Here is a 15,399-nt window from a genome sequence, read left to right as displayed (position 1 = left end):
ATTAGAGTGGCAGGAAAGGTGACGTATGCTCCTGCTCAACTGGATCAGAGATCACTAGAACTCACTGTGAAAGCATCCGGAAGCCTCCCACTGTCTCCAATATTAAACTGGATCAACTGGGTCAACATGACGTGATGACGCGCTGTCGCTGGGCCTGGCCCTCCTTGTCAGGGTCAGTAAGTTAGGCCTTAACAAACACTGCCACCTTGTGGATTTGGAGGGTGATGCACTTTAATCTAATTTCACGACGCCTGAACTGCTCATAAGTGTCAAACGTTTTACAGGAGCATTTGTTCAGCTTAAAGAATTGACTAAAGCGATGGTCTGTAAATTCCTCGTGTTTCCTTCCTGCAGTTTTACGCCGTGTACGCATTTCAAGCTCGCTGTGACCAGGAGCTGACGCTGCAGGAATCCCAGCACGTACGGATCCTCCAGTTTTGTGACCTGGGGGGCAACAAAGAGTGGTGGTTAGCAGAGGCCAACGGACAGCGGGGCTACGTCCCGGCCAACTACCTGGGCAGAATGTCCTACGCGTGAACATCAGCGGTGTGGACGCAGACAGCAGAGCCTCAAGCAGCCTGTGACGTTGGAAAAGTCTGAAGGATGTTCCATTTCTTTCATTAATGTCTATAGGTAGATATCAGATGTATCAGAAACAAGTGTTGATGCTGAATCTACTCGATCTTCAAAACATGAGCTCACCAATAACATTGGACCAAGGACCTGTGACGAACATGGATGTGCACAGTGGACGGTGCTAAGCACTTTTCATACTTCAGTGTTGTTTATTTTTGGTAATGAAGTGATTTATTAATGAAGTAAAACCGATATGTGAAGTGATTTGTAGATGAAGTAAATTTATAGATGAAGTAAATATTATATATATGAAATGATTTATATGTAGAGTATATATTTTATGTGAAGTTAAAGAAATCTGTCATTTATATTTGCAAAATTATGTCATAATTAAAAATGTCCTGTATAATAACTGTTGGGATCCATTCTCAGTTTGTTCTGTAGTAAAAAAAAAGATTCTCATTTACGGACAACAAATTAGTACAGATGGTTTTCCAGAAGAAAGATTTTTAATGATGTTTGTTGATAAAGATGTTTCAGTGGTTTGATCTGTTAGAACGGGACGAGGCAGCAGCATTGTCACAAAGTTAGATTCAAGTATTCGACTACATCGTGTTAGTCCAAGTACAGATGCTCCTGCAACACAGACGTCATTCTATTCTGGCAATAAAGTCACACTGTTTAGGTGCTACAGTAGCTCCTTTTTCTCGATGTTTCTTCTTGGTTCCATTTATTTTTTCAGTTTCTTTTGTGCTGCTTTCTTCTTCACGAGCTGTAAACGCTTTATTGCATTAAGCTGAGACTCTTGAGACGTCGGCGCTTTGTCTCCTGGCGCCACCTTTGACCCATTGCCATTGTTCCCATTACCTCCTCCATTATTGCCTCCGTTCCCACCTGCACTCCCCTGGGAACCACTTGGGGAGCTGGCCCCTGATGAACTGGAACCTTTCCCTTGAGCTTCACCACTCGATGTGCGGCTCACTGGCTGCTTACCCAGAGCCAGTGGTGGAGGAGGTTTCAGAGGTACCTGGCTGGAGCCATTCCCATTGTTGGCCCCGGGTACCTTGGCACTACCAATTCCTGACTTGGCTCCTGCTAGGCCAGACAGCCCGGGCGGCTTTTGGGCAGAGGACGCGGTTATGGTCTTGCTACTTCCACTTGGACCCGAGGAACCCAGTTTGGAGCTGGCAGGAAGAGAAGGGCTCGTCTTGGCGCCGAATGCTGCCCAGCCTGTAAGACCACTGCCTGCGGAGGTGGAGCTGCTGCTAGTGGGATTGGCTGATGTTGTGGATGCCTGCATAAAATAAGAAATGTCTGTCACACAAGTTACCTGCAACTAGACTATGTCTCCACTTGAGCAATACTCTCACTCCCACTGTGAGTAGGATTAACATAATCAAATCACTACAAAGAAAACATGTTTGCGGTTAAAATAACTTTATGGTGAACTCCATGAAGTAAAAGTACTCTGAAAAGTTTTATGCTCCTTTCCTCTGGGAGATGTGATACAGTACTGAAACCGTATCTGAGCAGTACGAGCAAGCTTTCTGCTCAGCTTCCTCAGGTGGGATTTATGCAGTCTACGTTTTTAAAACAGTTTTACACATCGTCAGTTCCTCATCTGCTCTAACCAACTATAAACAATAATTTGAGTCAGACTTATAATTTCTAATTACCTTAAACACTAGAGAACAAGACGCAACACATGAGTAACAGTTTTGCAAAAGGTGACTTAATCATTTATGACCTGCTCTGTTCTATTACTGGCATTAAAAACCACTATTGACACACCTTCACTTCTGTTCTTTTGAAGGCCTGGAAAGTGCTGGTTGTGTCTGGTTTGGATTTCAGCTCCGTCTTTTTCACCAGAATATCTTTTACAACGGGTACTGATGATGCAGATGCAGGAGATGGCTTCTGTGGAGGTTTCTGTGCCTAGAAGACAAAGACAAACCGTTCATTTTAGGAAGACACTATGTCCTATTTGTATGTAACCTTATGAATAAAGTTGATACAGAAATATATTCAGTATTTCTTACCATGCGCTTCATTTGCCTGGTGCAGCGGGCACAATACCATACAAGTCGCGGGTCGTTAACTTCTTTGTCTGTGACCTGAGGCTTGTGACAGTCCTGGTGGTACAGGTTATGACACTCCTGGCACTCCACCAGCTGGTTTCCCATGGTTACAGTCATTTGTCTTGGATAATAACAAAGCGTGTACACAACAACCCAACAAAAGTTACTGTGTGCAAGTCATACAATAAAGAATTATAATGGTCTGAGACATGCACCACTATCCTGAAGCACATTCATTATAAAAGGTTAGACTTAGTTTACTAACACGCACCTGCAAACCACACAAGCCAGCCCCATTTCCATGGCAAAAATATCAGCGTTAGTCTCATAGTCATTTATGTTTGGCAGAAGGTCTTTGCTTGTTTGAACTGTGATTGGAGAAGAGCGGTTCTCTTGTTTCTCCAAACGAGGCTTTTTTGGAGGGTCCACGTCAACAATGTCAACCCTGAACTGTAAGACAGAAATAAGAATGAGTTGTATAAATAACAAATGAAAAACAAAGAAACATGCATAAACAGGTCATAATACTTCACATGCAAAAGAGCATTATTGACAAAAGAAATGAGAATTAATAATCAAGGTAGCTGCAAATGGACTGATATCCCAGTGTGGATTTAAATTTAATTATCTGCATAGTGACACTAGCTATTTGTCACACTTTGCACATCACATAAACGGTTAGATGTGTACTTTTTAATCTCTTTCTAGACTTGTACCTTCTCAGCTGGTTTCTTCTCTGCCTCTTTCTTGCTCTTCTCTGAACTGGATTTGCTACTGCCACTGCTGCTGCTGCTGCTGCTGGAGGATGAGGAACTTGAAGATGACTTGGATTCCTGTTTTATGTTCAGCTTTGGCACAGAAACCTTGAATACGTCTACATCCTGAAAAGTTACAATATTTAAGCAGAAAACACGTCAGTGAAAACAAGAGAAACAACCCCCCCCAAGAAGCAGAATATATGAACAAACTTATGGTCATGAACGTACTTTTTGTGATGACCGGTAACTTGAGTCACTTCCTCTAGCGAGGGACTCATCTAGTAGAGCTTTGAGTTTGTCAGCGGAGTCTTTACTCTTGGAGTGCAGGTAACTCAGTCCCTTTAAAAAGATAGGATCCAACTCCAGACTGACAGGTCCAGCCATGGCCAACACTGGCATTCAGAAAATAATGTATTAATCGTACAGTAAATTGCAACTTTATCAGGTTGATTGCAGTTGTTCTAATAAAAACCACAGAAATAACAGCTTAACAGTTTATAATTAATTCCAGCCAACTATACAGTTTTCAGGGTTATTTCCAAATGCTTCTATTGTAATGTTCATTTTCCAAGCACATCACCGGAAACGTTCAGGAGGAATTAAACGCTGCAGTAAAGCCTGACTCCAGTTTGTAAAAGCACAATAGAGACATCTGGACCAGATGCTGTGGCGGTGCTTTTATAAGATGTGCTATAGTTTCAGAGGCTAAATACTCTGGGTGATGTTACACACAAGTACCTACGTTAACTCGTTCGTAGCCCGTACGACACCGAGTACTGGGATAACGGCTCAGTGGATAAACGTATGTTTCTCTACGCTGTCACTAACAAAAACCAGATAACATGGTACAACTTTGCGCTTAGTAACATTACCTCGCACACTCCGCCCGGTAAAAACTTATCTGTAAATGGATATATTCTTGTTTGATCCGCAACTGACGGGTAAACGACACTTCCTACAAAAGAGAAACAGCCGGGGAAGACGCTTTTTCCCTCGGTGCAACCGTTAAATCTGTCCGGACTCTACACATGCGGAACTCTCTTACAGGTTACTCAAAGTCTTTATTAGAACAATACATAAAATGTTTAAAATTAATAAAAATTGTCTTAAATTGTTGATTTTACGTTTTGCGGTGTATCTCAACGTTTTGAGCAGTAGTGGTCTGTTTTGTCAGGAGACATCTGGTGGCGCTGTGGAGCCATTTCGGCTTTGGCACAAGCAGAGAAGAAGCAGCAGCACCGGGGAAACAACAACGTGGTTTATTTCTAATCTGTGAGTATCTGACTGTCATGTATGACAATGAATCTTTTATTTGACGTCTCCACTAGCCATACTTCAAATGCCATAGACAAATCTAATAGCGTGTTGATATTCCTCTGCTTTTACTCAGGGTTCACTTTATTTACAATGAAGCACACGGAAGCAAGGCAGCAGCATCCTTCTCTCTATTTAGATGTTTGCTACCGGCGCGAGGAGCCGTGCCTGCCGCTCCACACCTCAGTCGCCCTGTTCCTCCTCTCCTACTGTAAGTGCAAGTCTTTCAACGTTTTCCTGGTCTCCAAACGACCTGGCAGCGCCCTGTCATCGCTCAGGAGCCACATCCCAGCGTCCGTGGACGCGTGTGAGCTCCAGGCGGAGCTTCTGCCGCGTCTGGTGAGATGCTGCCGTCTGCCCGCGGTTCTGGATGAGACGGGCCGCTCGTGCAGGGCAGGACTGGCAGTGGTTCTGAGACATGTCATCAGCCGGACCTTGGAGGAGGATCCTTCACGGAATGACGTGCGAGCACTGCTGGGCTTCAAGAAGACCTGCCTGAAGGCCTGTGCTGAGGTTGGTGGGGATCAAAACAGGAATTTACAGCATTTATGAAGAATTTAATGTAGTCTACAACTGCAAGAGGAAAAACTCTTAAAACTCTTCACTGACTTCATCCTAATTGTTCTGAATGGGCACTACATGATTTTCCTCCTTTAGTTATTTTCACAACGTGAAGCTTCAAAACAAAGCACCACTGTTTCTCGCTGATTATGGGTTAAAGCAGCTCTGCTCTGATTTTTCTTCTCGGCTGATGAGATTTCAACCCCTCGGTGCTCAGCCTGTTCTTGTTTCACACAGTCTTCAGAGGTTTCAAACTTGATTTTCAATTGACTGTAGTGACCACACAGCATGACCAGAGTCGATGGATTTTGTTCTTGCTACAGTAGGTTAACTGGGCCTCTGTCACGGTGTTAAAAGTATTTTATGTCTCTATGTCATTCAGTAACAGACCTCAGTAAATGGTTCAGTGATGCGTTTCAAATTTAAGCTTCATTTACTTGTAGTCTTTAGTACCTGTCATCTTTTCAAACCATTTTCTCGTCTTCACTCGCTTTCAGGTGAGCAAGTGGACCAGGCTGTGTGAAATTGGCATTCCTTCCGCCGTTGAAGAATACCTCCAAAGTCCCACAAATCAATATCCGCCGCCGCCGCTCCCCATCCTCACGCTAGAGCAACGGCTAGCGGAGCCTGTCAAAGTCCACAATGATGATAAAATACGGAGGCAGAAACTCCAAGAGCAGAGAAAGCATGAAAAGATTGAGTCTGCTGAGGGCCGGCGGGACGCGGAGCTCCACTCTAAGCCTGCACAGGCGCCTCAGGTCCCCGACGGACTTGAGCTCAGGGCTGCTTTGGCCAGGCTGTCTGTGGAGCCAGTTCCAGCTCCCACCACTAGAGAGAACTCCGAGATCAGGAAAGTGAGGACCACGGACCTGCCTCCGCTGGAGCATGTATTTGCTGAAGGGCTGTACTTCACTCTGACTGATGTAGTGCTACTGCCGTGCATCCATAAGTACCTGGTAAGAGGCCTTGGACTTGATGATTCTAATTGACAGTACTCTAGAATGAGCCCCTGTTACTAAGATCCCTGGTCTTAACATAACTGCAGTGTTACTGTCTGATTATCAATCACATGCCCCCTCTTGGCTGGGTGAGTATGCTGCATAGATATTGTATCCTATGCTTTATTTGCTTTTTTTGTGCTTTGCCTCTCAACATAATTGGCAGCACACATAACCTAGACGTCGTTTAAGAGCACAGCACTTACACCGCTGCGCGTATTCCTTTTGACTTATTAATGCATTTATTATGTCGGCCTGTCAAATTATGCGTGACTCGCGACTCTGACGCTACGCGGGGCGAGCAGACAGCGCACCCTGCTCCTTTCACATCCATCCAGGCAGAAACTTGAGTCAGAAGAATCCCTGCATCCAACCTGGCACAGCTTTTGCTCTCAAAGGTGGTCCAGAGCCACCTGGCACGGAGTGATAACAGTGTTTGGTGCCTTTCTATTCACATGCAGCAGGTCGAAATGCATTTCAATTACTTTACTTTGCGAGCGTTCTTTTCTCCGACAGATCAAGAGGATTGTTGTGTTTACCTTAAGACTCTTTGCTCCAAAAACACTTTAAAACTCGAGCAGTTGAGCGGTTTCTGAATATTCATTGCACATAACGCATATTTTACCCGTGAAGTTAAATAAATGAAACTGTAATTAGGGCCTGCAGAGGGTACCAGGGCTGTTTAGTTCCGTGGCATATTGTTATTGATCACTGTCAGGCAGTGAAGTGCGTCTCAACCTCCATTTCACCCTTCAGCCGCCTTCTAGCCATTCCTCGACTGTGGGAATGAACCGGAGTTCTCACAATGAGGCTTTTAGTAGTCAGCTGTGCTCCAGTGGTTTCCAGTTTCACACTCAGCCTAGCGTGTCTCCTTTTAACGGCCGCCGCTGTCTGCGACGCAAGCAGCCCCGACGGATCCTTTCCTCCCCGCCCTCTCGCCGCAGCGCAGAGTGCCCCTTCTCGCTCCGTGCCCGTGTCCCCGCGTTTCGCCTTTGTCTTCCACACACAGTCGCGCACAATGACACTGCGCCTCTGATCTCCCCGCTCTCCCACCCGCCTGACGCTGTTTTGATGTTTTCCTCGCCACCCCCTTGTGTACCCCCTGCCTGTCCACCAGTGTAATGAAGGGATTTCTGCTGGAACCTGACATCTCTCTGCACTGGAGACGACACATCATGAGTCACTTGGTCAATACATCCTTGTGTTTTTTTTTTTCTATTCTATTCTTCTCTTGTCTTTTATAGTGTTGCCTTCAAGCGCACAATGCGAGTGGCCTCCACCAGCTCCCCCACCTGCTGCGGTGGTACAGCCGTGTGCAGGAGGTACCTGGGGTCCTTGAGTCAGCCACGGCCTGTGGGATGACACTGTTCGCCCCCCACATTCCCACATCTGGCCCCCCAGAACCATCAGCAGGGAACAGTCCAACTAGTCCAGTGGAGCAGGAAGAAGCTAATGAGACGCTTCCCTTTGTCGGCGGCCCCAGACCCACAATGACCAAACTTAAGGTAACTCCATGCTTATTATTCGTCATCCTTTGCTTCTCTGCACATTTGTTTTAACACACACATACGGACGGCACATTTAAAGAGCTTTCTCTCTGTGGTCCTTCATAGCACAGATTGAGGGCTTCGGAGGCCTCAACTGGTTGTTAACCATTATCCCAGTAATTTTATGCACACATTTTCGGCTGATTGTGCCTTCAAGAGCGCAGCTAATTTAATGTTTTAATGTTTGGGCTTCTGGCAGACTTTCTTAATAGTTGAATATTTCATCTTTCTGTCAGTGCTTCGTTGGTAAGTGCTTTCACTCACAGGATTAACATTTTAAGTGGGCTGTTAAAGGTTTTAGGATTCGTGGTTTCTTTGTCACAGCTGTTTGTTAAACAGGATCAGTTCAGACAAACTAACAAAAGATTCTTTAGTAGTAAAAAAAATAATAGTCTGGTTGTAAGACTCGTATTTTACTGCCCTTGGTGGGTTATAAAACGCTCTCCTCCGTATTCTCAACAAGTCTTGTTGACACTTGTAATAGTGCAGACAACGCATGTTGAACTTTTCTCATTTCAGCAGCAATAAAAATAATGAATTCAGCCTAAAACAAAACTGTGTTTTATGGCCAGGGTAGGAAGTTTATAGCAGTGGCTGAAAGTCTTGTAAAGACAACAGATAGCACACAGTACTAGCATAATGTGTTCTAAACTGCAGCTCCCTCAGGACGCATCGATAGGACACACACACACGCTGACGCCACTTAGCTCTGTAACTGCTAATATTGCACCGGCAACATTCTTGGCCGAGCTTCTCCAGGAGATAAACAGGCCCGGCTGTTTAAAATGAGGCACAGCCCTGACTCACCTCACTGCTGAGCCTTCAGACTGTTCACTTGGCCTTGTCCTGCTCCTCTCAGCAGATACCGCAAAGATATTTCAGTGATTTCCTGCTGGCTCGGTGTCTCTAACAGTTTTATATTAAGAGACTGAAAGAGGGGAATGAAAGCGGAGGAGAAAGAGAAGACCTGTTGTGAGTGAGCTGGGTGGTCAGAGTAGCATCTGCCTTAAGCACCATGTTGCCGGATGAAATGTAGACAAATCTCACACACACACACACACACACACACACACACACACACACACACACACACACACACACACACACACACACACACACACACACACACACACAGTGGCCATCCTCTCTCTGTTTGCCCCTGGAGGGTTTGTAAGTATGGTTGCGTGTCTCCACGATCACGTCTGCACTGCAGCTGTTTAGTTGGCTTGTGAAATGTGTGTGTGTGTGTGTGTGTGTGTGTGTGTGTGTGTGTGTGTGTGTGTGTGTGTGTGTGTGTGTGTGTGTGTGTGTGTGTGTGTGTGTGTGTGTGTGTGTGTGCCCCTATACTTTTTGTGTCCCAAGGCAAGTACAGTGCGTATAGACAGAGACGGCTGCTGCTGACATGGTGACACGTGATCCCTCACCGCTGCTAATCAGGGGCACCAGGCTCATCTCCACTCTATAAACGGCTCATAAACTTTGTCTCTCTCTAACTTCCGTTAATACACACTGATGCGTTCCCAGTCAATGTGCCTGTGCAGTGAGCTGTAGACGCACAAGCTGCGCTTCAAATGAAAACAAACGGGTGACTCTTGCACTAAAATGCAACATTGAAACCTATCTGCTATTATTTGCTAATTGAGTGTGAAGCCCTTTTAAACCAGTCACTAACATCAGACTTAATCTAACTGTGGAGGCAGAATCAGTCCTGACCGAGGAACTCTTAGGTAGCAGACTTTGAATTGTTGAGACTGTTGAGGTTGTCATTATGTTTTTATAATGTGCCTGGTTGGAGGTTAAATATAAAGGGTCTATATCTGCCTTTAAGTGTCTTGGATGGGCAGTAGTTCATCTGTTACTGGTGCCGCATTTACTCCTTTGGAGAGTAATAAGTGCACTAGCCGTGGGTTTTCCTCAGGTGTAGCTTCAGATTAGAGTGGGAAAGGTAACAAAGGGCCTGTTCAAGAGCGGTTTTCTTAAAATCGCCTCATTACAAGCGTTTGGACCACGGAACCTGGAGGCTGTAGAGTGGTTTCTATGGTAACCCGTGTATTTGCGCGTGCTTGTGTGTTTTCCCCCCGTAGGAAAATGGCATCGAAGCAGTCTTCGCTCCTCATCCGCGCCCCGGCTGGACCCTCCCATGGGACAGCTTACCCGCAGCCATCAACCCCAATGAAGGTACAGACAAATGTCTTTCCTCTCGGCTCGCTCCATTTCCTCTTTTGCCCTTTTGCCTTTTCTCTCGGCGTGTTTTTCCTGGTTTCCTGCTACATTCCTCTTATCTACATCAGATTTATCTGTATGCCTTTACATCACTCCCTGCTCCCTTTTCTTTCACCTCATTACTTGGTCAAAGTCACCACACATATTATTGATACTGTATATAGAGCAAGAACAAGGAATGGGCATAAATATTTACATAGAACCCTCCCTCAGCGCTGTGGCCTGCTGAATTCCAACCTCCACTCGCCCCAAAATACATTTGCCACTGAGACACTGCATGGCTTTCTGTTCCACTTCAGATGGATGCGTCTCCCCATGAGCCCCCTAATGAATTCTAAAGTGTTTATTTGGATGCGTTATCCCTCTTACATTGTGGGGTGAGAGTGTGAAATAGGTCTGTGACAAAAACACACAAGCGTGCACACGGGGAAGGTGCAAACAACTAATGTGCAACGTTGAACGCGTGCGTGCGTGGAGAGCGACCGCAGTGAAGGCAGTGTTTAATAAGCAGTGGAAGGGTTGTTGATTGCTGCCTCAGGTGGCACTAGTGAAGCTGAGAGGAGACATTTCTTTATCTCCATTTCTCCTACCTGCAAAGAGTGTCTGTACGTTTTGGAGCTGCTGTAATGTAGTTGTTATTGTTATTGCTACTATATTATATATTAACCATAATTGTTAAAGTAAGTAAGAATATAAAACTCTAAATTGAGGCAGGGTATGTTTACCTGTGGATCTATGCTATAAGGCATAAACGCTGAAGGAGGTGACGCCAGGGCCACATTTTGACATGGATTTGTTGAAAGATGAAAAAAAATTAATCACTGTTTGTTGTTGTTGTTTGCGATGGAGTCAGAGCATCTCCAAACGTCAGGGCTTGGTTGGCACGGCGATGTCACTGTGTCTAGGCTTGTTGCCTAGACGCTTCTGTCACCCAGCTCTGCTATCAGTGTATTTATTTATCTATCCTTTTATCCAATTAACAAATGTTCCAGCTAAATAGTATGTGTGAATGTTACTTAATGACCTTAATTGAAACTGTCAGTTGGTGTATTTGCATCAAGTTTGACATACAAACAATTCAAACCAGTGTGGCGCTGGCTTCCACTAGCTACATCTTCTCTGTACAGATTTGTACAAGCTGTAATATCCGTAATACAATCTAAGATTTTAACAATCTAATATCCCTTTATCCCAAAATCCGCACATGACAAAAGTGCTCCCATTAACGCGGGCTAGTGTTTCTATTATGAGCGTGAGGCTCGCGGAGAGCTGTGCCACTCTGTGGGCACTCTACATGATAAACAGCGCCGCTGGTTTGGGCCGGTGCAGTATTAGTTCGGTGGGCAGGTAGCCCCTGCGCTTCAGCGCTGTGTAATTAAAGGGAAGCCGGGACGAAAGGCAGCCAATTTGTCCTGAGCCCCAGCGCGTGGGCTTTCCCATCCATCTGCTCCTACAGTATACACAAATGGCTGCACACACGCCTACTTGTACAGTACTACAGGGAAAATTGCAGCGCTTTCCCCTTACGCATGCATAAATATTTCCATACCTGCAAAACGAATAGAAGGCGCCGCCTTTGAAGGCTTATTTATGTGTGCTGGCTTATTTCTCTCTATTTGACCGGCTTTGTGCAACAGGAAGTTAAAGTGCTGACTTTTAGCTTTAACGTCGCGAGTTTCGCTGCACATTCAATTAATCGTGCTACAGATCTCAGCTGTTTATCTGCATCCCCGCGGAGTGGAAACGGTTACAATTTACATACTCGTAAGGATAAAAGCCTCTAAGGCAGAAAATCTCTTTAATTCTCCATTTGCCTTTTTTCTATTGTCTCGGCTGATTTGCATTTAATGGTAACAAATCCCACTCATGCGCTCAGGTGCGCACGATGTATGGAGGAACAAAGGGGCCTCTGTGAATGGGAGGTCCATGTGCTTGTCTAAGTGTGGTGAGGGCTGTCTGCACTCAGGTAAACAGAAACATGAACAGGGGCCTTTGTATGTTTTGTCTCCAGCCCTTAATGGAGAGAGAAGGGTTAACGGCGAGCGGGGAGAAGCGGGCTGGAATGATGGAGAGTGTGACAGTGGGAGATGGAGATAGGGGCAAGGCGGCGTGAGGAGAGACAAGGGTTATCAGGAGAAAACAAGGCAGGGGATAAAGGGTGAACGAGACAATGGGGCATAAAAAAAGGAGGCTCCGAGGAAAGCGCATAGTTGTCGTGCTTGAGACATGCTGCTATTAGATCCTCCGGGGTTGTTTTGGTACAAGGAGCGGAGATGAGCTCCCATGTTTCTGTCTTATGTTACAGGAGTGTGACAGTTGAAGCGCTGAAGTGAAAACTGCCACCGTTTTTCTCCGTCTTCCAGCTTTGAATGCGACAGGGATGTGATTGAGATTTCACACGGCGCTTGGCTGGAGGAATAACGTCCCAAAGTATAGGAGCTTTATATTAGTTTTATACATGTCGTTACCAGTGCGCGTCCATCTGCCTCCACCGTTTTGGGTTAATACTGTATGCATCATGGACTCCATAGGCGGCGGTAACTCAACATGGGAACTAGTTGGAGGTGGAATAGTTCGATTTCTCTTAAAATAGTCATCCTTGTCTTGTTTCTCTTGTAAATATCTTCAAAGAGTCTCCGACAGTCTCTGATCATCTGGGCTTGAATGCTTATTAACTCTCTTTCAATCCAATGGGAAATTCTTGGATTTAGAAACAAACGTCTTCATAAACCTGAAACCTTTTGCTGCTTGTGTGAAGATGAACTCGCTGATGACTCGCTTTTGAGCTGCTCATTGTCGGGTGCCACAGATGCCAAACGGCACCAGCAGCATTTATGTGGAGTTGTGTTTCTGGCGACTGGGTGCATTGAGCGTCGAGAAGCCCTCGGGGGAAGTATGCGGCTGGTTTAATTGCTGAGCAGCCAGCTAGTCGCTCACTTTGTGTGTGCCGTCACCAAAGCTGAGCACTTAGTGCATGAAGGCTCTTTAAAGCTTCCTGCCTAAAACAGCTGCCTGCTGCGTCTCAGAATGATTTTGATGAACGTGACTGAAAACAGTGAAGTCGAGGGCTGTTAAACTAAATCGCCGAGCCGAGTGGAGGGACGATTTCATACAGGTCCTTATGGAAGTTAGTGGCGGTATAAAAACCTGCCGTCTGATTGGAAAGGCTTCATCTGCGCAGCACCCAGCGCTCGTGTGGTGTCGAGTGCCTTCACGGCATCCTGAGGCGCCTGGAAGCAGGCTGTGAAGCGCGCTGGAACGTGCCGCCGTTTCCTCGACATCCGCCTCCGTCGCCGTCTTTGTAGCTGGAGTCCCTGCAGACGCGTTGGCTCGCAGACGCCGCGGCCCACGGCCTCCTGCTCCCGGTTTGTTTTCCCTCCTCTGTGCGTAGGTCTAACGAGGAGTTAAACATGTGTCATGTTTGTCTTCCGGAGAAGAGCCTCAGATGTTAAGAAAATTAGTTTGGGAAATTAGAGAGAGGCTCATTGTCAGTCAGACGCAGCAAAGATGAAATTCCAGTGTTTTCATTTGTAGGTAGATTTTTTTATTCTCTTTTGTTTTGGCTTAATGACATTAATATACAGATGGTTTATGCGTTTTGACGCTGTGCTGTTGAATTCATCATCATCTGGTTATTGTGAACTATTTTGGTGGAAGTAATTTCCCTCAGGCATTTCATTTTACTGTTATTGAACGGACAAAGATAATTAGCTCGACTTATAGTCCAGAACCAAATATTACTTGATTTCCTTTTAGACTTATGATGATGAATGGCATACATAACAATCCATTCATTAATTATTACTATAAATATTAATAATAATAATTAAAGCCATTTGAAGAAAGGACACTGATTACAAATCATGAATGTTCAAGGCGTCAGATTTTTATTTCTGCATCTAATTTTGGCAGGAATTCATGTCACATCATTTTACAGTCTAGTCACAGTTAACGCTGCCATGGTAAGTATCCTTATTTATATTAACAATGGCGCAAATGATGTGATCTGCAGTTTCCCTGGCTCCGTGGAGCATTTCAGTGTATGAACATGGACAATTTAGCAGCTTTATAGCCAGTTATTTCCCCCGGGCGCTCATGGAAACCCTATCAGGCCTAAAAGCAGAGTGAATATCGAACCTGCATTTGCAGCGTGGACAAATGCATGAGGTAAAATGAATGGTGTCTGCTGGCTGCGTGACTGGGCCTCGTTCTGGTGTATCAGGTCGTAATAGGGCTTGTAGCTTTGCTGCTAAGTAGATACAAAAATCAATTAACGCACTTGTGAAACCACTAACTACTGTTTGTGCCTTTTTGCTGGAAGATGAACTGAAAATCACTGCTCACGTTATTTACTGTGTTACTGTCGCTGTGATGAGGTTTGTGCTGGTTCTCTGGTCCTCAAAGGCCACAGGTCTCCACCACAACACACCCGGTTGTCTTTTCCTAAAACTCTTAAAGTGGTAAATGCTGCAGGCAGATCTGTATTCCATCCCTCCCCCACCGTTGGGTCACAAGCGTAGTCTTTCACCAAGTAATGGAATAATTAGAAAAGCTTTGATCTCGTACGTTTTATCGTTTTGAATTCAGTGTTAACCTCTCGTAAGATGTTTAATTAAAATGAATCCATTATCTCACTCTAGAATGAAACCCATCAGCTGCAATCAGATATGTAAATCCAACACAGTGAAGCAGTAACTCATCCTTGTACTCTACGCTTCCCTCGTGCAGCTGAATTGGAGTTTGTGGGTGTTTTTTTTTTTTTTTCGTCCAGCTGTCAGACTGAATAGAGCTCCGCTGAGAGATGCACAGCAGGCTTTGTCACAGATCTGTTTAACCGCTTAAAGCGCACCACATCAGCTTAGTCTGGAGCTTATGTTCACACATTCGCGCCACCTTTTTTATCGGCAAACGTGCGGAAGCTTTGTGGGTTCCTCTGAGCGCTAAAGTGTAGGTGACAAACGTCGAGTTGGCTTTTCCGCTTCTTTCTCCGCTCACCTGAATGCTAGTTATTTGGGGGCTGATTACTGGCTGAGCCAGCGGGGCACAGAACCCACGGGTCCTTCGAGCCGGAGCCACTATGAAGCCTGTGTTCCTAATTGTTGATGGAAAGTCATAAAGTGCCCTTAAAAAGTTTCAAAATGGCCACATATGCAAAGCTCCATGATCCACAACCACTGAACAGGCAGAAATAGACACAGGGCGAATTTGAACAATGTGAAGGTGTTTGTCTTGAGTTGCACAGGAAGCAGGGAACTGCAGCTGTTCCTCACTATGTGGACTTTCACCTCCATTTATATGTCCTTGTCTAGGTTTCTATAAAGAGACTAAATGTCTAAAAGGCAAA

At 45.3% G+C, this 15,399-nt stretch overlaps 3 protein-coding genes across 5 annotated transcripts in view; 2 read left to right on the top strand and 1 right to left on the bottom strand.

Annotated features, from left to right (window-relative positions):
• arhgef38 (Rho guanine nucleotide exchange factor (GEF) 38) overlaps nucleotides 1-989 on the top strand; it is a 9,987-nt gene extending 8,998 nt beyond the window's left edge. For both annotated transcript variants that reach the window (XM_029160887.3, XM_029160877.3), the window contains exon 15: nucleotides 355-989. In XM_029160887.3, coding sequence (XP_029016720.1) covers nucleotides 355-537 — 183 coding nt within the window. In that variant the 3' untranslated portion in view covers nucleotides 538-989. The remainder of the gene's footprint in view (nucleotides 1-354) is intronic.
• ints12 (integrator complex subunit 12) lies at nucleotides 782-4,441 on the bottom strand. 2 transcript variants are annotated; one of them, XM_029160899.3, is made up of 7 exons: nucleotides 4,285-4,441; nucleotides 3,641-3,804; nucleotides 3,371-3,535; nucleotides 2,926-3,104; nucleotides 2,616-2,775; nucleotides 2,368-2,511; nucleotides 782-1,870 (listed from the first exon to the last, which is right to left on the bottom strand). In XM_029160899.3, the coding sequence occupies exons 2-7, from the start codon at nucleotides 3,794-3,796 to the stop codon at nucleotides 1,307-1,309; spliced, it is 1,368 nt and encodes a 455-aa protein (XP_029016732.1). In that variant the 5' UTR covers nucleotides 3,797-3,804; nucleotides 4,285-4,441; the 3' UTR covers nucleotides 782-1,306. The 2 variants fall into 2 exon arrangements, with proteins under 2 accessions (XP_029016732.1, XP_029016738.1); XM_029160905.2 differs by having other exon boundaries at nucleotides 4,155-4,291.
• A 149-nt stretch (nucleotides 4,442-4,590) lies between these two features.
• gstcd (glutathione S-transferase, C-terminal domain containing) overlaps nucleotides 4,591-15,399 on the top strand; it is a 31,204-nt gene continuing 20,395 nt past the window's right edge. The window contains exons 1-5 of the mRNA XM_029159812.3: nucleotides 4,591-4,684; nucleotides 4,803-5,239; nucleotides 5,785-6,243; nucleotides 7,530-7,790; nucleotides 9,917-10,010. Of these exons, the coding sequence (XP_029015645.2) occupies nucleotides 4,820-5,239; nucleotides 5,785-6,243; nucleotides 7,530-7,790; nucleotides 9,917-10,010 (1,234 nt within the window). The 5' untranslated portion in view covers nucleotides 4,591-4,684; nucleotides 4,803-4,819. The remainder of the gene's footprint in view (nucleotides 4,685-4,802; nucleotides 5,240-5,784; nucleotides 6,244-7,529; nucleotides 7,791-9,916; nucleotides 10,011-15,399) is intronic.

The sequence above is a fragment of the Betta splendens genome, chromosome 1 (assembly GCF_900634795.4).
Source record: "Betta splendens chromosome 1, fBetSpl5.4, whole genome shotgun sequence".
NCBI classification, from domain to species: domain Eukaryota; kingdom Metazoa; phylum Chordata; class Actinopteri; order Anabantiformes; family Osphronemidae; genus Betta; species Betta splendens.
The sequence above is the reverse complement of the archived record's forward strand: the minus strand, read 5'-3'. Positions and strand labels throughout refer to the sequence as shown.